The following is a 23,537-nucleotide window of genomic DNA, read 5'->3' as shown; positions in this document are numbered from 1 at the left end:
TGGGCTTTCCAGGTGGCTCCATAGGTAAAGAATCTGCCTGCAGTGCAGGAGATGCAGGAGGCATGGGTTTGATCCCTGGGTCGGGAAGGTCCCCTGGAGGAGGGCATGGCCACCCACTCCAGTATTCTTGCCTAGGAAATGTGGACAGAGGATTCCGTGGGGGTCGCAGAGTTAGACACGCCTGAAGCAAGGAGCACTGACGCACGTGGTGTGGAGGACCGCCGTCCGTCCCCAGGAGCTCAGCCCCGTCCTCCCACCGCCCTGGCTGTGAGCCCCTCCTCTCCCAGGATGCTAGGTCCCTGTGACCTGTCCCTGGGATCACATTCCCCCGCTTCATTGCGGGACTTCCTCACCCCAGTGGGCAAGTCTACCGTCTGGGGGGCCTCATCTCTGGGTCTGGGGCTCCATCTCCTCCAGGTTCCCCACCGACCCCGCAGTCTGTGGAAGGCTTTGTGGTGCGACATCCACACACTCCGCACAGCAGCGGACCTGAGACGATGCCATTTCCAGGGCGTCTCTGGTCCCTCTGTGCACTGTTCCTGGCGCAGGCTCCTTTGGGGTCCATCTGCAGTGAAGCAGGGATCCACTTTGAGGAGATACTGCGGGCTCACAGTTAGTGCCCCCGCCTCCTGGTGGTCTGCCCAGGCGAGCTGACGGGGTCTGGGGCTTGGAGCCCCGGAAGCTGGCTGGCGTGATCGCCGTTCACCTCTTGCCCTCACTCACACGGCTCAGGACCCTGTGTGCTGGGCTTCCTCATCACGGAATGTAATGTTGCTTCAACAGCGTGTGAAAGAATATTACAGCCAGAAAATTACTGATAGTAGGTGAAGGGGCACCTACTTTATTGTTAACAATTGATTAAATTATCTGAAATAATTAAATTATCTGAAATTAATCTGACTCAGCAGATTGATTATATTTAGATCTAAACTTTTAAGACTATTAAAGTACAAAATTAATAGACACTGGTAATTGGTATACAGTTAATTTCATTAGTATAGGACATTAATATAGGGTATGTGCTTAGTTGCTCAGTCGTATCCGATTCTTTGTGACCCCACGGACTGTAGCCCGCCAGGGCTGTCCATGGGCTTCTCCAGGCAAGAATACTGGAGTGGGTTGCCATGCCCTCCTCCAGGGGATTTTCTCAACCCAGGGATTGAACCCAGGTCTCCCACACTGCAGGTGGATTCTTTACCAGCTGAGCCACCATGGAATGGGGCAGATATTTCAAAGAGAAACTAGCTTGTCCTTTATGTTATAATCAATAGGATAGATTAATATTTGAAAGTTGAATCACTCCTGATTTTTATGCATAGGCGTTAATTCCTGCATCAGAATGATTGCATTTTATGAATTTTAAAAATTGGTCTAAAAATTATTAAAATTGCAGTGATCTCATCTTGCAGCCAACTTTCAAGACGGATAGAATGTTCTACATTAATCAAAAAAAATGTGACGTGGAAGATGGTTTACATGACTTAACACCTATCCTAAAATAGAACGTTTCATTGATTGTTACTCTTCTTTAGGCGTGACTCTGCACTTGTGTTTTTTTTTGTTGTTGTTGTTTTTTTTTTTGCACTTGTGTTTTTGATAAATTGGGAAAAGCACAGAAGTTTCAGGGGGTAGAGTGAAGGGACGAGTAATAACAGAGGAAGAGCCAAGGAAAATAATACTCACAAAGACTGGTGTTCCTTAGAAAAGATTTTGGAGGCCCTGTAACCACAGGAGAACTTATCCGGAGTCCCTCTGAGTTTTGCATATGCTCTCTTGTGGAGACTTTCAGATGGTCCTACACACACACACACACACACACACACACACACACACACACACGACTAGGCTTTTTTAAATTGAAGTATAGTTGATTTACAATGTTAATTTCAGCTGCACAGCAGAGTGACTCAGTTATACACATATATTCTTTTTCATATTTTTTCTATTATGATTTATCACGGGATATTGAATATACTTCCCTGTGCTATACAGTAGGACCTTATTTATCCATCCTATATATGATAGTTTAAATCTGCTAGTTTAAACTCCCAGTCGTTCCATCCCCTTTCCCCCTTGGCAACCACATGTTTGTTCTCTATGTGGCTACAGGCTTTCTGTAGACATTAGAGGGGACAGGTGACATTGTGGAGCAGGTGAATGTTGTCTTCCACTGTTCCCAGCCTCTGATTTCCACGCTGCTGCTGCTCTGCTGTAGACATCTTCTTCCTGAACACATCAGGATAAAAATGAGGTGTACTCACTGTCTCATTACAGAAGAGTTGGAGACTGGACCATTTAGCACCTGGCTTTCCCACCAGGTCAGGAGCAGCAGAGAGACTAGTGCAGAAGAAAGTGCTTGGTGTCTTTCTTTGTTCAAGCTGCTATAACAAAATACCAGACACTGAGTAGCTTATAAACAATAGAAATGAACTTCTCACAGTTCTGGAGGCTGGGGTCCAGGATCAGGTGCCAGCATGGTCAGGTTCTGGCGAAGCCCCTCTTCCGGCTGCAGAGTGCTGGTTCCTCACTGTGTCCTCCCCTGGCAGAAGGCTAAGGATCCCCCTGAAGCCTTTCTAACAAGGGAGCTAATCCATTCATGAGGCCTTCCCCCACTTCATGACCTCATCACCTCCCCAAAGCTCCACCACCTGATACCATCAGCAATGAGGGTGAAGATTGCAACATATATTTTTAATATATTTGGGGAGGCACCCATTCTGACCGTAGCAGCTGGATGTAGGGAAACCAGGAGGAACTTCCTCCAGTATATATATAGTTTAAAGAATAATACAGATATCCCCTCCTACCATGTCCCACCTTGCCAGAGGCTGAGTTCAGACTGGTAGCCCATTTCACAGAGAGCATTAAACCAACACTGGATATCTAGAAATATATTGCCATTATTTTCCTGGCAATTTGGAACTCACTGAGAGGAGAGTCTTCAGTTCATATTCTGACTTGAGTACTGAAAGGGACCTTCTATGTCTACACATTCCAAAACCAATATGTATAGAAAACAATCCAAACCTGTTGGCAATTTGGAAGAACACTTAAGTTTTATTTTGGTATTTCTTTAAATGTGGTACCTTTTGTTTCTTATGGTTTAAGAGGTGGCTTTTGTATTTTGAATTCCTGAATTAATTGTATTAATGACATAGTAAAAGTGAACCTAAATGCATTAATAATTTATATTTTTATTAAATTCATTTGCTTTCATTAGTTACAAAGTTCTCTGTTCCCTATGTCTTATTTCTCAGATATGTTTTTTATAATTTGAAGGTTTCTTGGAGTATTCTTTTTCAAACTATGGGTTATAATCCATTAGTGAGTTGTGAAATCAATTTAATGTGCTATGATTATATCTTATTAAAATGAAATAAAATACAGTAGATAGAATAAAAATGAAAATGCATTTTTATTCTCAGAGAATGCATCACATGCAGTAAAAATGAGTGTATTTCCTTAAATTTTGTTTTAGATGTATGTGTGTGGGTGTGTCTGTGGGTGTGTGTTTTATGGATCAAAATGTACAATGTATTAATATAGATTACATTTAACATAAATATAATATTATATCTTTTATTTATAAATTTTAATATAATATTCACTATAGTAATATTTAATATATAGAATATATTTAACTGTGAGCTTTGAAAGAGTGAAAGTCATTGACATATTATTCATCCAACCCTATGTCTTGGAGAATCTCATGGCTGAGGTCATATTTAATCTCACCCACTACAACTACCTGGGGAGTTAATGGTTTCTGTTAGCAAAAAAGTGAAAAATAAAGAAGGGCATATAACTACATGATTTTTTTTTACTAACTAATAATGTTTAATATACAGTCATATTTGTAATATCCCTTCTGAATTTGCTGATTGACTGGTAATATATACATTGACCCACTTGTTTGTGGATATTAGAACAGTGGCCTAAAATCTACTGAAAAGCAGAAATTCTGAAAGAGGTCTGATATGTCCGTTCTGGTTGGTCTTAAATGAATTGTCTGTGAAGAAATTTGGAGATTTGTTCTATAAGGAAATTATGTCAGCTGGAGAAAATTTTAGTACAGTTAAGAATATTAAAAAATTCTGTATTTTTGCCAACTGATTTTTTCCAATTTTTTTTTACTGTGGTAAAAACACATAGCATCAAATTTACATCTTAATCATTTTTAAGCATATAGTTCCAGGGCATAAAGTACATTCACATTACCGCGCACCCATCACCACCATCCGTCTCCAGACCGCTTTTCATTTTGCAAAACTGAGCTCTGTATCAGTAACTTCCCAGTTCCCCCTCCCTGCCCCCTGAGCGGATCAGCAACCACTGTGAATGGGACTCTGGTATCTGTCACCATCACTAAGGGGTACTTAACAGGTCTCGGAGTTGGTGATGGACAGGGAGGCCTGGCGTGCTGCGGTTCATGGGGTCGCAAAGAGTCGGACACGACTGAGCGACTGAACTGAACTGAACTGGTTAAACCTAGCACATCCAGTTTTATCAAATAATAACAATTTGCTGTTGGATCTTACAGGCTGTAAATTATGTCTCTCAAGTACCATTCTAAATATTTTAGTCATGATGCAGTGAAGTAAGACATGGAGAGAAAAAGGTTAAAGCAGTTGTTTTGCTCGCCAGAAAAAGAAATGAAGATGAAAGAAAAGGAAGCATGTGACACAGCTAAACTCCTTTACATTCTGATAACTGAGCCCCTGGGTCAGGATTCAGCAAACTGCTGCCCCTCTGCCTGCCTTCTGTTTCTGTTCAGCCTGTAAACTAAGAGCAATTTTTTTACAGTTTCAAGTCATGAAAAAAAAAACATGTAAGCATGCCGCATCATGATATGTGAGAATTGCATGAAACTGAAGTGTCAGCGTCCATGCACTTCTCTTGGAGCACATTCGCACTGCTGTGTCCAGGCTGCCTGCGTGCGTCCGTCCGTGCTGCGGGGACAGCCGCGTGGCGGTGGCGGAGACCGCGGGGGAGCCGCTCAGCGCTTTGCCATTGCGGTGACTGCACAGTGCATTAGCGTCACGCACATTGCCATTCCACTGCGTGACGCTGCGCTTTATTTTCTTGCTCTCAGCGCACGCCAGTCACGCCAAAGCTAGACAGAAAGAGAAATCTGCACTCGGTGCTTTTGAAGCAGAGTGGCATGTGGGTTATTTTTTTTTACCAAATTAGATGGCAAAGCATTGTCTGTATTATACAAGACACTACAGATGTGCTATAAAAAAAACACATTACCAAACTCAGCACTCCTCACAGTATTTCCAACTCACCAGACAGCAAGTCATAACAATTAGAAAATTTATTTATTTTTACTTTGGGCCATGCCCTGAGGCTTGTTGGATCTTAGTTTCCTGACCAGGGATTGAACCCAAGACCTTGGCAGTAAGAGCATGAAGTCCTAACCACTGGACTGCCAGGGAATTCTCCTTGAAAATTTTAAAGTGAAATATCACAGCAGAATTTCTTCACAAAAATGAATGAAAAGGAGTCTGTGACTAGAATAAGTTTCTGAGTGGTTTGTTTGTTAGCAAGGAAAGCCATTAGTGACAGTTAATGAAGTCATGCTTTTCTGCAGTAGCTAAAGACATGTGTCCAGAAAAAAAAACAAATATACTTAAGACTATTAGCTTTTCAACAGAAACAGTTACTCAAAGGAATGAGGACATCAGGAGCAATGTAATTAAAATACACAGCAAATGACTGAATTTTTCTTGGCTCATGATGAATCAACAGATGTTACTGATAATGCTTAGTTGTTCTTGTTTACTTGGGGAGTAATTGCTGAGTTTAAAGTGACTGATAAATTAGCCATTATAAATAGTCTTTGTGAAACAACTGTGGGAGAGAATATTTCCTAAGAAGTTGAGAAAACACTGATTCAGTACAACCTGATGTGGAATCTACTGAGATGTGATGCAGTTGATGATAGTTCAAAATGTGTGTGAAGCCAAGATTTGTTGGAAAAATTTTTAAAACTTGTGAAATATAAGTTATTTAAAGCATACAGTTATTCATTTTATTTTTCATCAGAAGATACTTTGAAGAAAATGTTTGAACCTATTATATATATATATATATTTTTTTTTTACATAGCTGTATTGAATTATTATTTAAACGCAATTCACCCATTTGAAGTACACAGTTCAATGTGTGGAGTTTTATTTTTATTATTATTTGTTTTATGCACAGGGTTTGTGCAACAACCACCACAATCCAATTTTTAAAAAACATTTTTGGGGCCTCCCTTGTGGTCCATTGGTTAAGATTCTGTGCTTCAGATGCAGGTGTTGTGGGTTCAATCTCTCGTTGGTGAACTAAGATCCCATGTGTCTCATGGCTTGGCCAAAAAAATTTTTTTTTAATTTTTAAACATACTTTTGTGTTTTTTAAAACAAACCCATCAGCAGGCATTCCTCTCCCCATCCACCAATCTTTCACCTCTAAGAAACCACTAATGTATTTTTGTTTCTAGAAATTTTTGACATTTCTTATGAATGTAAGCATACAATGTGCGATCTTTTGAAATTGATATCTTCAATTTAGCATAAGGTTTCCGAGGCTCTTTTATGTTGTAGCATGTATCAGAACTTCATTTCTTGTTATTGCTGAACCATGTTTCACAGTAGGAATGTACTTCATTTTATTTATCTAGTCATGAGTTGATAAACTTCTGGGTTTTGCCACTTTTTAGCTGTTATGGCTAATACTGCTGTGAAAAATGTGAGTACAAATTTTTGTTTTGATGTATGCTTTCACTTCTGTTGGATATATACTTAGGAGAGAAACTGATGTGTCATATGGTGATGCAATATTTAACTTTTGGGAGAACTGCCAGACTGTTTTCCAAAATGCATGCTCTATTTTTACAATCCCACCAGCAAGAGTGGGATTCCAGTTTCTCCACATCTGTACCATAAGGGTTCCAGTTTCTCCGCATCAGTACCAAAACTTTCTGTTTTTTGTCTTTTTTGGTTATAGCCATCTCAGTGGATATGAAGAGGCATCTTATTGTAGTTTTTATGAGCATTTGTGTAGTGATTAATGATACTGGGTTATTCATTATTTATCTTCTTTGAAATAATCTCTGTTTAAATCCTTTGTTTAAAAAAGGATTTATCTTTTTGTTTAAAAATAATAATTTTTGTTTATTATCCTTTGTTTAAAAAAAGCTGGGCCATTCGTCTTTTTATTATTGTGTTGTAAAAGTTTTTAGATATCCTGTATTCAAGTCCCTTATGAGATCTACTTTCAAATATTTCCTTCCATTGTGTAAGTTTTCTTTTTACTTTCTTGATGGTATCATTTGTGAAAATAATGTTTTTGTTCATATCTATGAAATCATTGCCTAACCCAAGATCACAAAATTTATATAAACTCTCATAACACGTCAGCATTAGCAAGTAAGCATTTGATTTTAATTTTGAAAAGGAAACGGGAAAGAAAGAGAAGGGAAAACGTTGAACACTAATTAAACAAGATTCTTAAAAATTCCATCTCACTAGGCCTATCTTACAAAAAAATGTACTCAATTATTATTAGTTTAGCTTCAAATATGCAGAGTACATCATGAGAAATGCCGTGTTAAATGAATCATAAGTTGGAATCAACATTGCTGAGAGAAATATCAACTACTTCAGATATGTAGATGATACCACTCTGATGGCAGAAAGTAAAGAGGAACTAAAGAGCCTCTTCATGAGAGTGAAAGAGGAGAGTGAAAAAGCTGGCTTGAAATTCAACATCAGAAAAATTAAGATCATGGCATCCAGTCCCATAACTTCACTGCAAATAGAAGGAGGAAAAAGTGGAAGCAGTGACAGATTTTCATTTCCTGGGCTTCAAAATCACTGCAGATGGTGACTGCAGCCATGAAATTAAAAGATGCTTGCTCCTTGGAAGGAAAACTTTGACAAACCTAGACAGCGTATTAAAAAGCAGAGATACCACTTTGTCGATGAAGGTCCATAAAGTCAAAGCTATGGTTTTTCCAGAAGTCAGGTATGGATGTGAGAGCCGGACAATAAAAAACGCTGAGCGCTGAAAAATTGATGCTTTTGAACTGTGGTGCTGCAGAAGACTCAAGAGTTCCCTGCACTGCAGGGAGCTGGAATCAGTCAGTCCTAAAGGAACTCACCCCTGAATATTCATTGGTCGTACTGATGCTGAAGTTCCAATACTTTGACCACCTGATGCAAAGAGCCAACTCATTGGAGAAGACCCTGATGCTGGGAGAGATTGAAGAAAAAGGAGAAGCGGGTGGCAGAAAATGAGATGGTTAGATAGCATCACCTCAATGGACATGAATTTGAGCACATTCCGGGAGATACTGGGCAACAGAGGAACCTGGCATGCTGCCCGCTTCCTTTGCTGGAGTTGCAAAGGGTCCAATACAATTTAGTGAATGAACAACAACAACATTTCAAATTCATGAATGAAAAGTTTTGAAGATATGTGTTCTTTCTTACTTATAAGTACCCACATAATATCCTTGATTTTGCCTCTTGGCCTGCAAAGCCTAAAAAATATACTATCTGACCCTTCACAGAAAATGTGTGTTGACCTTGCTCTGAGTAACCAGATGAATGAGATTTGCTGTGAGTGGAGACTTTGTCAACAGAATGCTCCCTAAATAATTATCTATCACTGATTTAAGATTGCTTATGGCAAACACACTTAGGATCTGTGGATTTACAACTCCCTAGAGAAGGTCATGCGAGCTACACAGCTCTGAGGTTTAAAATGGAGGTGTGTCACAACCTAAACACACCCACTGTGTGAGCTGACCCCCAACTCTCAGAGGTCTCCCCTGTTATTCTAGAAGGAAGGACCTACAAAACCAGCAGGAAGTCCTAAATTTCTCCCTGTTCTACCTGTGCCTTTTTAAAAATTGGAGTGTAATTGCTTTACAATGCTGTGTTAGTTTCTAGCCCATGCCTTTTGATTGCTTGTATCTTTGAAATTATTAATAAAACTTGATACTAGGTAAGGTCTCTGATGTTTGTGAGTCAGATATGATAGTCTAGTCCCAGGTGTTAGTTGAAACACTATTCATGCATTTAAAAACTTAAAGTAAATTTTCAGAGAGTCAAACCAAGCAGTCTTGGAAAGACCATCCCAAATATAATTTTATGCTTGGAGTAGAGAATAATTAGTTTCTCTGAAAACAGGTAAAAGACCCATATTTTCTAAAAGGAGTACTTGGTGTGATTTGGTGAGGAGCACAGTTACTTCTGTTTAACAGTCCCTTTGAGATCAGTCTCTTCTGTAAAGTTCCGTCACGAGCATACTTAGTCCCTCAGTCATGTACAACTCTTTGCAATCCCATGGGTTCACCAGGCTCCTCTGTCCATGGGATTTTCAGGCAAGAATACTGGGAGGGGGCGGATTGCCATTTCCTTCTCCAGGGGTTCTTCCTGACCCAAACTCATGTCTCCTATGTCTCCTGCATTGCAGACAGATTCTTGACCTGCTGAGCCATCAACTTATATAAATCATATATCTTTTCATGAAAACAAACCAACATTTGCAAGTAAAAAGGATGCTCAGATCAAATGTGCTGAATCATCCATAGACAGTAAAAGATAGATTTGATCATTTCCACTCTATTCAACTTAAACACTATCATCTGCTTTATTAGGTTTTGAAAAAATGATTCTCCCTTAAAATTTTTATGAAGTCTATTACCTTTGAAATTTGCCCTCCTTCTTTATAGTACTATTCTTAAGTTTATATCAAAGAAGATATTCCATCTCAAAACTTTAGAGGTTTCAGGGAAAAAAAATGGACCAATTTCTAGGCCATTATTGATCTCCCTTGGAATATTTTGGTCCTGATGAGATCTGCTATCTTTAATGTCTTTTTTCTAAAGGTATATAACTTTAGTCCTCATTTGCATCATTTTGTAATGTTTCTACTTAGACTCCTCATAACTGACAAGAAAAAAACTTGTAAAGATGGAAAAAAAATTATACTATTTAATTTTATAAGTGACAACTTCCTGCATCCCACATATTGGAAACATGACATCCTCATGATTTTGAGTCAAGTGGAAATGTGTCCTAAATAGGCTTGTGGGAGAAGAATGACAGGAAGTATTGAGTAAAATAGTTTACTTGAGTGGCTAGTGCCTTTATGAGACATACAGTTATAAACATATTATGTATCCCTTTTCTTTTTCTTTTTCATTTCATATATGACCAAACATCTCAAAATATCCCTACTTTTTTAGATTTTATTAACTTTATTCAACAGTCTAATAAAGATAGAAAAATGTTACAATTTTATACATACCTACATATACTTTCATTTTTTCTGTTTATTTGTTTTTTATGGAAAGGTATTTTATTTTACACATAGCAAGCAGTGTGTACATGACAATCTCAAACTCCCAATCTATCCCTCTCTCACTTCCTCCCTGGTAACCACAAGTTCATTCTCTAAGTTTGTGAGTCTCTTTCTGGTTTTTAAATAAGTTCATCTGTATATTTTCTTTTTAGATTCTGCATATAATTGATATCATATATTTGTGTTGCTCTATGTTACTTCACTTAGTGTGATAATCTCCAGGTCCATTCATGTTGGTGCAAATGGCATTATTTTGTTCTTTTTTATGGCTGACTAGTAGTCCGTTGTATATGTGTACTGTATCTCCTTTATCCATTCCTTTATTGATGACATTTAGGTTGTTTCCATGTCTTGGCTATTGTAAACAGTGCTGCAATAAACACAAGGGTGCACGGATCTATTTGAACCATGTTTTTCTCTCGTTTTTCATTTTAGGGCAAAATATTAACAGAGTATCCCCATCTCATGGGCTTTCCCTCCTCCCACAGTTTCACAAAACCTTTGGTAACGAACTAAGAAAATGCAGAAGATCTTTCAAACAGAGGAAACCACTGATTCCCAAGCTCTCAGAAAAGGAAAGAGGAAAAGGACGGAGCCGATGGACTCAGAGAACGTGAACAGTGACCTGGATAAAGCGCAGGTGGGTGTGCTGCTGCTGGGGGGTCACTTTCTTATCTTGCTCCACCGTGATTCCACAATTCCTTTCACAATTTATTAGTGCATTTCCCCCTCTTGTCTCAATTTATTCTTCCCTTTAATACTTTATTCAACTGAAGGAATAAAATTTCATGTTCTCTTTTTATTATTGAACAAGGTGAATTAGAAACATACTCAAAAGACATCTTACATACTTCTACTGAAGTGTGGCCAATTATGCATTGTTCAAACTTTCCTTGATATCCTGGGATATTAAAGATCAGCAAACCATCAAAAATGTCTTTTTCCTTCCCCAAACCACTGGAGAAATTGGAACACCTCTTCTAAAATTTACTGGCCGCTTTTCTTTTTTGACGGCTGTTTGTAGTCAGGGCCCCTTTCTTGTTCGTATTCATTCATTTATTCCTTTTTGATCTGAATTCCCTACTCACATTCTCCTCCTACACTTTGGACAGACTATCCATGTGTTTATTCTGTGCCTTTTTGTGTGTCTTGGTAATGCATGAAGTGTTTATGCGCATATATTTTTAATTTTTCTTATGGTTTAGAGTATTTTTTAGTCCCTGGGAATGGTGTCTGGCGGCATCGAGAATGGTCCAGCCTGTGGCACATGTCCGTCCTAGGCTACCCTACAACACAGCCTCTAAAAAGCTAGACTGACTTGAACCCCTGGCAGTAGAATCGTTTACCTTTAAACCCAGGAGTTTGGGGAAGTACCAAAATCCACGTGTGGAATGTGCCCAGGCTGACTTTGAGAAGTTGGCTCTGTGAGACCCAAAGATCTCATGAGGTTTTCTGAAATGAAACATCTCAGCTGGGCATGTGGTGGGTCCATGTCTGCTAAGTGTGTCCGTGACTGGGTTACACATTCTTTCCTTATGGAGGGACAGAAAATCCTTGTAAAATTGTTGGAGGCACAAGCACAGAGTCAGAAACCTAAATTTAAAATGAAGCCTTTTTCACCTGAAATTAATGAAATACTGTTAATCAACTATACTCCAATATAAAATTTTAGATTTTTAAAATAAAATAAAAATTAAATGAAGCACTTTTGGGTAATTAAAAAATCAAAAGGCTAAAAATTATATAGTGTATAAAATATATAGTATGATCTATATATGTGTGTCATATTATATATATAATATAGTATGTATATATATATATGTATATATATAGTGTGTGTGTGTGTGTTTGTGTGTGTGCCTGTAAAACATCTCCCACCCATCCTGTTCCCCACCCCCAGCCCCCATCACAGGGAACCATGTGTTTGGCATTCTTGTTTATCATCCCAGTGTTTCTTTGTTAAGGCAAATTGAATGTAGATTTCTCATCCCCTCTTCTGCACAAAGAGTAACTTACTAGATAGGCTGCTTTGTACTTTGCTTTTTTTATTTAGCATATTTTGAAGATCTTTCTATTAGTGCATAAAGAACTTTCTCTTCTGTACATCAGCGCCCCCCCCCCCCCCCGCCCGGGCATATGTATCCTTTTTTACTTAGCCAGTCCCCTAGCCTGGATATGGCGTGTTTCGTCATCTTCTTTCTACAAATCATGCTGTACTGTACAACATTATGGCTCCATCATCTTGCACATCATTTAGTAATATGCTGGTATCATGATATATACCTCAATCTGTTTCTGATTTTTCAATCACTGCTGCTTTTAACTTCTGTCTGTACTGCTGTTATACATGATTCATTGTGTCTAACAAAGCACAGCATTATTTCACATGTACTTTCCTCCAATGATGAAGACTTAAGATTTCCTCCAGCATCTTAGTACTAGAATCAGTGACAAAGTAAATGTCCACATACATGTCCTTTTAAGAAACAGCGTGAGAATGTCTCTAGGATAAACACTCAGGAGTGTGAGTAATTGCTTTCATACGACAATGAAATTGCTTTCCAGGTGTGCATTGGTCCACATGCCCAGCAGCAGCGCCTCAGGGGTTCCGTGTTTGTGCTTCCGGCCAACACGCAGCATTTATGTCCTTATTGCATATATTTGGTAATTGAGGGGAGAAAATGATATCTTGTTTCAATTTGCTAGTGCAGGTATGGGGGTCCAGAGGTTCCTCAAGGATAAAACAGTCCACCTGCTCTAGCAGGCCAGTGTTATGGTTTCTTTTGCAATTTGTGTCTCTCAAAAACTTTAACAGCTGATCAAACTCTTTCTATTCGGTTTCCTTGCAAGTAACTACTGCCACACATCTTATTTGGCCCTAAATAAGCATGAAAACTCTCCTCTTTTATTACAGCTGTCCAGCTTCTTTGCTCTCCAACTTTTGGCAGTGAGTTAATTCCCATGTGAACCAACAACCTTGAAGGTAACACACTGAAGCTGAGGTTTACTTTCAGGATGGATTTCAGTGTCTGGAAGAGAGTACTTAAAGAGAAGCTCTTGAGAAAGCCTTGAGGTCACAGGCTTACCTCCTGCGATTTAGATATAGACATCATTTTTTTTTTCAAGCTTTGAAGATTTAACATTATTAGACTCAGTTTAGATCACTTGCTGCATTCTCAGTGTCGATGGATGAAGAAAGCCTTCTGTTTCTGCAAACCAACTAGCACTGACAGGAAGTCACTGATGCACATAGACATTCTCTTTCCAGGCTCAATAAGCACACAGTTTGCCTCCCAAGGCATTGCCAGTGACCGTTTATCAGCTGTGTCATCACTGAGGTCTAACAAGAGTCAATGACCTTCCAACGTGTTATACCTGTGCTGTTTTTGCTCATAGCCTGACCTCTAAGTAATTGAAACATATGTCACTTTTTGGGTATCTGGCTTCTAGTTTACAGAATCTACATTAGGATGCATGTTGCAAAAGATGTAACGAAGACCCAAATGTCACAGTGGCATATAAAGATGGTTTATTTCCCTTTCACACAACAGGAAGCAGAGTCCTGGTTGCTATGGCAGCTCCACAATGTTGAGGATCCCTCTTATCTTCTGTATCTACCTGCCTGAACACATAGCCTTGGCATCTGGGTCAAGATGGCTCCTTCAGCTCCTACCCTCATGCCTTTCTCTTTGCCAGCAAAAAAGGAGAATTGAGGCAGGATAAAACATGCCCATTCCTTCTAAAGTCATGACCCAGTGGTGGTACACATTGTTTCTACTCCTATTGATTGGTGGAAGCTTAGTCACATAGCCACACTGAGATGCCCAGGAGTCTGGAAAATGTAATCTGGCTGACACCCACCTGCTGAGCTAAAAACCTCCAGTAATATGTAGAGGAGTGGGAGAACAAAGGCCTGGAGGTAGCCAGCAGGCTCCATCACTGCCCATACCTCTACTGCTTTTTTATACTTTCTGCTGGGTTTCTTCACCTATTCTGGGGGATTCCTGTTCTCTTCTTATTGATTGGTACATATACATTATCTGTTGGAGGTTTTAGATATCTTCTCTAGATCTGTTGTGGAGAAGGAAATGGCACCCCACTCCAGTACTCTTGCCTGGAAAATCCCATGGACAGAGGAGCCTGGTGGGCTACAGCCAATGGGTTGCGAAGAGTCGGACATGACTGAGCGACTTCACTTTCACTTTTCACTTTCATGCATTGGAGAAGGAAATGTCAACCCTCTCCAGTGTTCTTGCCTGGAGAATCCCAGGGACAGGAGCCTGGTGGGCTGCCGTCTATGGGGTCACACAGAGTCGGACACAACTAAAGCGACTTAGCAGCAGCAGCAGCTAGATCTATTGTCTATTAACTTTGTCTTCCAATGTTTACAAATGGATTCGTTTTAGCTTGATTTTATTTCTCTCTTCTATGAACTTGCTGCAAGAACTAGATCATGTATTCTGCTTTTTTTCCAATTAGTTTTTTCCAATTACTCTGCATGGAATTATGATCTCAATAGGCATCCTTCAGTTTTTTCCAAAAATATTTCATTTCTATTTAACCAAATCTGTCATATTCTCATTTAAAATTTATATATCTAGTGTGAATACATTAGCTACTTGCCCACATAGGACAATAGTCATTTTCATTACCAGTATATATATTATATATGTCACATACATATATGGAATAATGAAATATATACACATGCATAGATTTGTATATTTGTAAAATAAGGAGTGAGGTTGAATGTATACATTACCAATCATACAAAAATGAAATTGTATTTTCTATAGCTGATCGTACCTGGCTTTCAATTCACCATCCCTGCTTGACAAGGAAGTGGGGGGATGGGGAGTTTGAACTTGTCCATTGACAGTGAATTACAGTCAGAGTGTTCCGGGGTTTAAAAGTCCCTTTGAGGTATTTGTATGATTTAAGTCTCAGTCTGAGACTAGACTCTCAGCCTCCTCCGCTTCCTGTTTTCTTCTAAGAAATGATTCAAGTTTTGAGGAGTCTTCTATGCCTCCTGCAGAGGCACCTGCAGAGGGACGGCTGGTCTTCCAGCCGGGCTCGAGTCTTCTTTGTGGTTCCTGGGTGTCCAGTACTGAGGTACAGGGGTCCCTCCAGCCCCCGGGGGTCCTGTTGGCACCATCTACTGATGTTTGCCATACTGGGACCCACTGCCATCTTCTGTAAGGTTCTGTTACTGTATCCTCTCTGTTCCCGTTTCCCCAGCACTTACCCAGTTCCTGACCGGGACACAGGGACCATTCGGATTCTCCAGCTGCTTTGCCTGATCTCCGAGGGGTCTGGACACTGTCTCTGGTTCACTTGGCCACCTGGCCCTTTTGGCCATTTCTGATCTGGGGCCCAGAAAGGCACCGTGTTGCCCTGATGTTGCTGGACAGGGAGCCCATTTAAGGCATTTATGATGCACTGAGAAGCCCAGAGCTGACCCTGCTGCCTAGACTGCCTTCATTCATCTGGATGTTTCTGTCATCTACCCTGACCCCAGTGATCCACCTCCATTACCCACAAAGGTCAGGGCAGGAAGAGCAGACACGAATCTTTCTGTCTTTCTTGTCCCTAATCCCTCTTGCTCCTCAACCTGGCCCCAGGAAGTCTCTTCCCTTCCTATTCAGCAGGAACTTTCTTGATGCCATGCCTTTATCTCTCTCTACAAAAAAAAATTATTGTAGTATAGCTGATCTACAATGTTATGTTAGTTTCAGGCGTACATGTGCCTTTATCTTTTCTCCTCTGAATTTTATCTTTATAAACATCATACTCCAGGCTTCGAGGTTTGGATCTTTATAAATTCTAGTCTGTGTTCTGATTTCCCAAATTTAGATTTATATAAATATAAAGATCAGTTTTATAATTTGAGAAAAATTTTTTCCCTCTCTACACAGCCTAGGTTTTACAGCTCAAATGTACACATTTCAGACTGTTGTCCTGCTGTCCTCAAAAAATATCTTTGAAACTAAAAGGTAAACATCAGTGCTTTGTTCTGGGTAAATCTCTCTCCTTTTTCTGGTGGAATAAACCCCCAACTTGGCCTCATGGGATAGCTCAACAGAGAGGCTGTGAATGAAGCAATGGTAGAATAATGGAGGATATGGATGAGTTACAAAGATCTGAATGGCACTCTGGTTGTTTCCGCTCTGTTATACTATTTTTCTACTTTGTGTTTTTCACTAACATTAAGCTGAAAGCCAGAATCCTGATGATTGTTTTGAGAAAGACATGTGTGTGAAGCTTTGATGTCCTCCCTTACTCTGAGGTCCCCTGGATGGTGGAGGACCAGGCTGAGGCTAGATCACTCGCAAGGACCCAGCCCCCTCCTGGGAGAGCAGGAGCCTGCAGGTCTGATTAAGTCCCAGCAGCATCCAGAACACAGGATAAACCACGAGAGCTGCCTTGATGCTTTGTTGTGCCTGCCTTGTATTTTAGAGAGACCCATATTCGGGAAATGCCTTTCTGCCTGGTGAAAGCTCCAGTGAGGATGAAGAGCCTTTAGCAGAACTGTCAAAGGAGGAATTGTGCACAAAAATAAAAAGCCTGAAACAAAAACTAACAAGCATCCGGAAAGAAAACAGCCGCCTTCGACAGTCTTTGGTCATGCTGCAAGGTAAACCTAGAGAAAATTGACATTTTTAGATAAAAGGAAAAATACTTGATGAGTGAAAAGTATTTAAACCAGTTGTCAAGAATGAAAAAATCAGTGCCTTAGAGAAAAAATTAAAAACTACATTTTAAGAAAATCTATGATTATACAATTTAACATGGATACACTCTATCAAAGCCTCAGTTTATTGCTTAGAAAATTTTAGATTATTCCTACAAAATACCAAATGTTGTATTCATTTAATAATGTCCAACAAATATTTACCGAGCATTTAATATAGGCCTAGAGAGAAAAGATCAGTTAGACAAGACAAGACGTCAATGTGTTCACGATGTGCTTATCTTGTTCCCCTCTGCTAACGAAGCACTAGAAAATGGGGCCTGTGGTGATCCCTTATAGAATCAGTGGAATTAAAGATTCCACATATTAAATTTCAGATTTGGAGTTGGGAGGAGTGGAAAATAATCACATTCCATTGAAGACTTACAAAGGAGAAAGATAGGCCCAGGAAAATTAAAACTCCCCTGGTATGATACCTTTTGGCAGAACCTATTAATATATTATGTTTGAGTGTTTCTTTTTTTAATTATGTTTTTCATTTGTAGTTCAGCATCGTGCACTATTTTTACAGCTGAATTATATTCTGTGTTGGAAAGCATTCTTTCCAACTTAAAACAGTAAACACATAGTATATTTTGAAAATACATCCCTCTGGCTGCTGGGTACAGAATGCGTACAAAGAGCACAGAAATGAAAGCGGGGAAGAACCACTCTGACAGGTGTTCTAGTCCTCATACTAGCGGGATGGCAGCCTCGCGTAGGGCTGTGGCCATGGAAATAAAGAAGACCATCTTGCAGTATTCTGGGAGGCAGAAATGGCAGGAGACAGAACAATGTCGTGAGCTAGATCGACACGGTGATGGCTCAGATGCCTTCCTACAATTATTGATTCGGTTAAAGGCTTCTTAGTTTTAAGCAGAAACAGGGACATGTGAATGGAAATAAGATATTTATTCCACCAACAAGCTAGTCTCTCTTTATTTTTTACATCTTAAATACTGCATTTTTATAACTGATGATTTTTCCTGGTGAGGTTTTTGCAGTTTTCCTTTTTATAAGGACTTCAGTCATTTTGGATTAACGCCTACCTCATTTTAACTTGACTACATCTGTAAGACCCTATTTCCAAATAAGGTCATACTCTGAGATTTTGGAGGTTAGACTTCAGCACCTCTTTTTTTGGGGTACACAGTTCAGCCCACAGTATTCCATATTGCTAACCCCAAAGGTCATTTCTGAAGGGTCCCATTAAGTGCCTGCTGCCTTTGACACCTTGGCTACCTCTCCTCCCTCGGCTTCGAGGACACCTGTTTCCTCATGCGCTGCTGAGCTTTCCATCCTGGTCTGTGTGTCCGCCTCATTTCATCACTTTACCCTCCAAATATCTAATGATGCTCAGGCTCCGCCCTTGGACTCCTTTCTTTTCTGTCTGCGTGCACTCCACAGGGGATCATGTCCAATTCTGTGGTGTTAAATTCAACAGTAATTGTGATTCTGAGACATACTTCTGGCCTGGACTTCTCCCTTTAGCTCCCGACTCTGTCTGACTCTATTAACATGACTAGCAGGTATCTCAGGCCAGCCTGTCCCGTCCATGTGCCCAGCCTTCCCCTCCACCTGCTCCTGTCTTTCCTTCTTCATTCTCTTGGTTAATGCTAACTGCATAGTTAAAATTTCTCAAGTCAAAAATCACGATGCTATCTTGTAGTTCTTTTACATCCTACAGTCAGTCTCTTGGCAAATCCTGCTAACTTCCCCTCCAAAATGTCTCTGGTTTAGACTAGTCCAGACCGCCAGCATCTCTCACCCAGGCTATCACGGTGGCTTTCTCCTTGGTCTTGCGCTTTTGTTCATGCTGCTGTGTGGTCCCCTCTCAATACGCAGCAGTTAAAACCCCGCTCCTTGCAGGCCTGCTCACGCCATTCCTCTCTGAAATCTCTTTGGTGCACGTCCACCTCACAGGGGGAAGAACCAAGGTCAGTTTTATGATCTAGAGTCCTTACATGATCCAGGCACCTCCCCACCACCTACCTTTCTGGCCTTGTTTTCTGTTCTCTCCCCATCCTTCTTTATGATTCAACCTACCCTGGACCGCTTGTTTTCCCTCTGAATACATCAGACGTGATCTGACTTCAGGGTCTCTGTACCAACTTTCTCCTTGGCCTGGGATGTTTCTCCCTCAGATGGCCATGTGGTTTGCACCCCCACATACTTCAAGACTTCACTCTAAATTCATTTTTGCCCTGACTCACTCTCTTCATTTAAACTATCAGCCTCTCTTCCCTCACAATGTTTTTTATCCCCCTCCCTTGCTTTACCTCCATATTTAATATTGTCTGCCCCTCACATGTGCACACACTGGGATGTACTCCTGGAAGCCAAAGTAAAGTTGGCTATCAGCTGGACTTCAGGCAACAGGAAGAGTCAGGAACTGCCAACTGCCACTACAGTATTCATGCATATATTTCTTCATTGAGCCAATAATTATAAAGTTCCCTACATATCAGGCACTGCTGTAAGTACCTAGGAAAACCCAGTGAACAAAATAGCAAAAGATCCCTGCTCTCATGAAACTCACATTCCAGTGAGGCAAGCAGTCAAGATCATGAAAAATAGTGATAAAATAAATTACATAATATGTTAGCTAGTGGGAAAAGCTACGGAAAAAAATAGCTGGTCAAAGAGGATGGGGATTTGAGAGAGAGTGTGTGTGTTTTAAAATAATGTGGGTCAAAAAAATAAATAAATAAAAATAAAATAAAATAATGTGGGTCATAGTAGGTCTCCTTGTGAATCTATAGTTGGGAACTAGGACAATATCAAAAAGTTGAAATTTCATGTATAATCCAAGTAAGAAAGGGATCTGAGAGAAGAGTGCACGGTGGTTAGTCATCTTTTGCTCAGCAGTATTCTTCTTTGAACTAAGAATCAGTTTTTCTGCCTATAAGACCTACTAGCTAAGAAATATGGCAGAACATATATGCCATCCTAGACATTCAGAATGGCAGATGTGTTTGTGCTCTGTGTGCAAATGTTAAACATTTGAAACATATCTTGTGGACCACAACTAACCAGCACAATAAGATAGAAAAGGAAAGAAGTGATATCTCTTCTGTACAGAATGCTATTAAATTGTTACTATGTGTAAAGGGTGAATATACACCCAGGAAAAATAATGCCTCAGCTGAAAACTCAACTCTGTTAACAAAACAGATTTCAGTAAAGAAGGAAAACTCAATAATTAAGTTTTGCAGAAGTTCATTTAAATATAGTAGAAAGCTGTCAAAGTTTCAGAGGTAGGCAAAATAAAGCCAATGAATCACTGAAGTAGCAATCATTAAAAGTTTATTGTGCTCACATCAAAAAGACAGTTTGCAAATCAGGAGCACTCAAATCAGAATATAGAATGAGGCTCAGGGGTATATTTTTATAAAGCAGCTTGTATAGTGAGAAAGCAGTGACTGTTGACACTTGTTTATAATATTGGTTATAATATTAGAATTTTTTTAAATGGCAGGGAATTGGTCAGTGGTTGCCTCATATCAACCTTGGGAAGCAGTTCAAGTTTTGTTTATGGTTTTTCAGAGATGAAAACAAGAAATGGCCCAGGACAAGTTAAGTCTTGCAAAACAAGCTAAATTAAGCCTTCTTTGTGTGATTAACTGGTTTTGTCTGCTTAGGGAATTTTCAAGGCTGGTCTCCCTTTGTTTCTGATTTTTAACAAAGCTTAAGTTAAATGTGTGAATCTCCCTCTTTTCTTGAAATCGTATGAAAAAGAAACTTAAAATGCATAAAACCACAAGGACCAAGAAAACTCAAAAGGAGACCGCAGCAGATAAAAGGTGCCGATAAAATTTGAGAGGCTGAGAGCAGATGGATGAGTGGTAACTGACTCCATCTGGAGAAATCTGAAAGCTCAGGGCCTGTGATGAGTGGGGGAGGTATGGGCAGGGGACTGAGGAAGAGGAATTCAAAGGAAATAAGCCACAGCACAGCCCAGAACTACAGAAGGCTTGGAATTGTACTTGAGAAAGGGATTATGTTAGTCCTGACAGTGTGAAAACTGGAGGAGTCATTGAAAAACTACATTAAAACCCTTTAGGACCCAGTCTCACATTTTTCCTATGCAGCCGGCAACTTCCACCCTTCCCACAGCACAGGACGGGTGTGTGCTCTTAGGAGAGGTTGATCCAAAGCCATGAGCTCAGGGACACTGGGCACAGTTGAGGGAAGGGGTGTGATCATTGGAGGAACTCCTCTAACATGTAATGCAGAGACCAAAACAGGAAACAGAGAAAATGCAAGGAGCAGAGGGAGGCTCCATGAAACAGGGTGGTTTAAGGAAGGAACAAAGACATCCATAAAATGTCTGAAAGTGAAAGTTAAGAAAATCTTGTAGATATCGCAACAAGGAGACTAAGCAAAGGGAAATAAAAGAGATTAGGGAAAGCAGAGAATGAGCCCAGGAGGTCAAACATCCAAAGAAAAGAGGTCCTGATAGAGAGGAGAGAGAAGAGGGAGAAATTATCTTAAAAATAAATACAGTAAACTTCTAGAACTGAAAGACATAAATTTCTAGACTAAAAGATGCTACCAAAAGCAAAAAGGCTTATCTAAGGCATAATTGTGAAATTTCAGAACTCCAGGAAGGGAAGATCCAGAAGCTTTCAGAAGGAGCAGGCATGTCACCTGCTAAGACGTGGGGGTCAGATGACACTGGACTTTTCACCAGCAACACTGGAAGTTCCAAAGCAATTGAGCAATGCCTTTAACGTTCTGAGGAGAAATGATTTAAACATAGACTTCTATACCCAGTGAAACCATCAACCAGGCGTGAGGGCAGAATAATGATATTTTCACACTTACAAAGGCCCAGTGTTCTTCCTGTGCTTCCTTTTTCAAAAATTAAGGGAGGGCGTGTTCCTCCAAGGGAGAGAGTGAATCTAGAAAGTCAATCTGAAAATGGTAGTCCAGTTCAGGAGAGGAACAGAGAGCAGCCCCAGGCTAATAGTGAGGGGACACTCCAGGGGAACAGGTCCACAGTGGGCCAGAAGCACCTGGTTCGGAGAGGTGGAGGGGGTTCCAGGAAAGAGATGACTGAGAGAAATATGAAACTGAGAGATGACATAGTCGAAAGTCAGTAAATAATGATATGAATCTGAAAAAAATAAAAGAACAGTTGGTTATGCTTATTGTTATTAAAGACTGTGATGGTAATGACCAGAGAAACAAGTAAATGAATTAGAAATTCTCCCTCTAAGAGTAGTAGGTAATCCACAGTGGTAGCAGTAGGGCAGAGGACTGCTATTTTTCATTATACACCTTATTGTATTTAAAAAATAAATGCCTAGTACATAAGAGGTACCCCAAATCTAACAGCTACCGTTTTTTTAAAAGTCAGTAATTTTCTTAAAGATCAGAAACTGCTAGTTATAGCCCTAAAAAAATAAAAAGAATCTACACATATTAATTACAAATAGCTATAAAATATCTACTAGTTACCCTAACAAGAAATGTGTTGGCTTCCCAGATGGCTCAGTGGTGAAGAGTCTGCCTGCCAATGCAGGAGACACAGGGGGCACAGTTTCAGTCCCTGGTTTGGGAAGATGAAGATCCTCTGGAGAATGAAATGGCAACCCATTCCAGTATCCTTGCCTGGAAAGTCCCATGGACAGAGGAGCCTGGACGGCTACAGTCCATGGGGTCACATAGAATCAGACGCAACTGAGCAACTGAGCACAGAATATGTAGGATCTATGATGGGAACTTAAAACCTCAACAGAGAAACACACACATCTGGACTTCCCTGATGGCCCAGTGGTTAAGAAGCCTCCTGCTAATGCAGTGGACACACGTTCGATCCCTGGACTGGGAAGATCCCACATAGCTCAGGACAGCAAGGCTGGCGCACCAGTTACTAAGCCTGCACTCCAGAACCTAGGCTCCGCAGCAAAAGATGCCTACACGCCACAAGTGGAGAGTAGCTCCCACTCTCCACGACTAAAGAAAGCCCGCCTGCAGCAACAAAGACTCAGTGTGGCCATAGATAAATAAATAAAATTCAAAAAAAAACACACAAATCTGAGTTGAAAGACTTTGGATTCATAGATGAGAAGATGCCAGTTCATCCCAAAATAACTCCTAGTTTGAATGGAATCCCAGTCAAAATGTCAATAATTGCTTTGCTTTGGGTGTTTATCTTTGGGGTAATTTGACAATAATTATTCTAAAGCTAACCTGAAAGAATTAATAGGCAAAACCAAGTAAGAATATTCTGAAAAAGAATCTGAGGGCATACTGTCAACATGAAACCATGTGGTTCTGATAATTCCAAGCAACTTGCTAGGACAAGAGCCAGCAGATCAATGGAACAGAACACACATTCCCAGATAATACCTTCCATGCGGAGAAGAAATGGCCCAGAGCCACTACGGCTCAAGGGCATGGTTTAGAGGGATCAAACAACCTGGCTTCAAACCCTGGC

General features: G+C 40.2%; 1 protein-coding gene and 1 pseudogene across 5 annotated transcripts in view; both read left to right on the top strand.

The window, feature by feature from the left end:
- BEND6 (BEN domain containing 6) overlaps positions 1-23,537 on the top strand; it is a 60,743-nt gene that overhangs the window by 7,363 nt on the left and 29,843 nt on the right. For 3 of the 5 annotated variants that reach the window (XR_006266133.1, XM_043450414.1, XM_043450415.1), the window contains 2 exons: positions 10,851-11,002; positions 16,819-16,996. Coding sequence is in view for 4 of the 5 variants with exons in the window: in XM_043450414.1 (XP_043306349.1) it covers positions 10,883-11,002; positions 16,819-16,996 (298 nt within the window). In the remaining variant the exon portion in view is untranslated. Of the gene's footprint in view, positions 1-10,797; positions 11,003-16,818; positions 16,997-21,691; positions 22,588-23,537 lie in introns of those variants that run through there. The other 2 variants (XM_043450417.1, XM_043450416.1) reach the window with 2 other exon arrangements.
- Positions 11,021-15,561, top strand: LOC122429947 (annotated as a pseudogene).

Source organism: Cervus canadensis, chromosome 28 (genome assembly GCF_019320065.1).
Source record: "Cervus canadensis isolate Bull #8, Minnesota chromosome 28, ASM1932006v1, whole genome shotgun sequence".
Classification (NCBI taxonomy): Eukaryota; Metazoa; Chordata; class Mammalia; order Artiodactyla; family Cervidae; genus Cervus; species Cervus canadensis.
The sequence above is the reverse complement of the archived record's forward strand: the minus strand, read 5'-3'. Positions and strand labels throughout refer to the sequence as shown.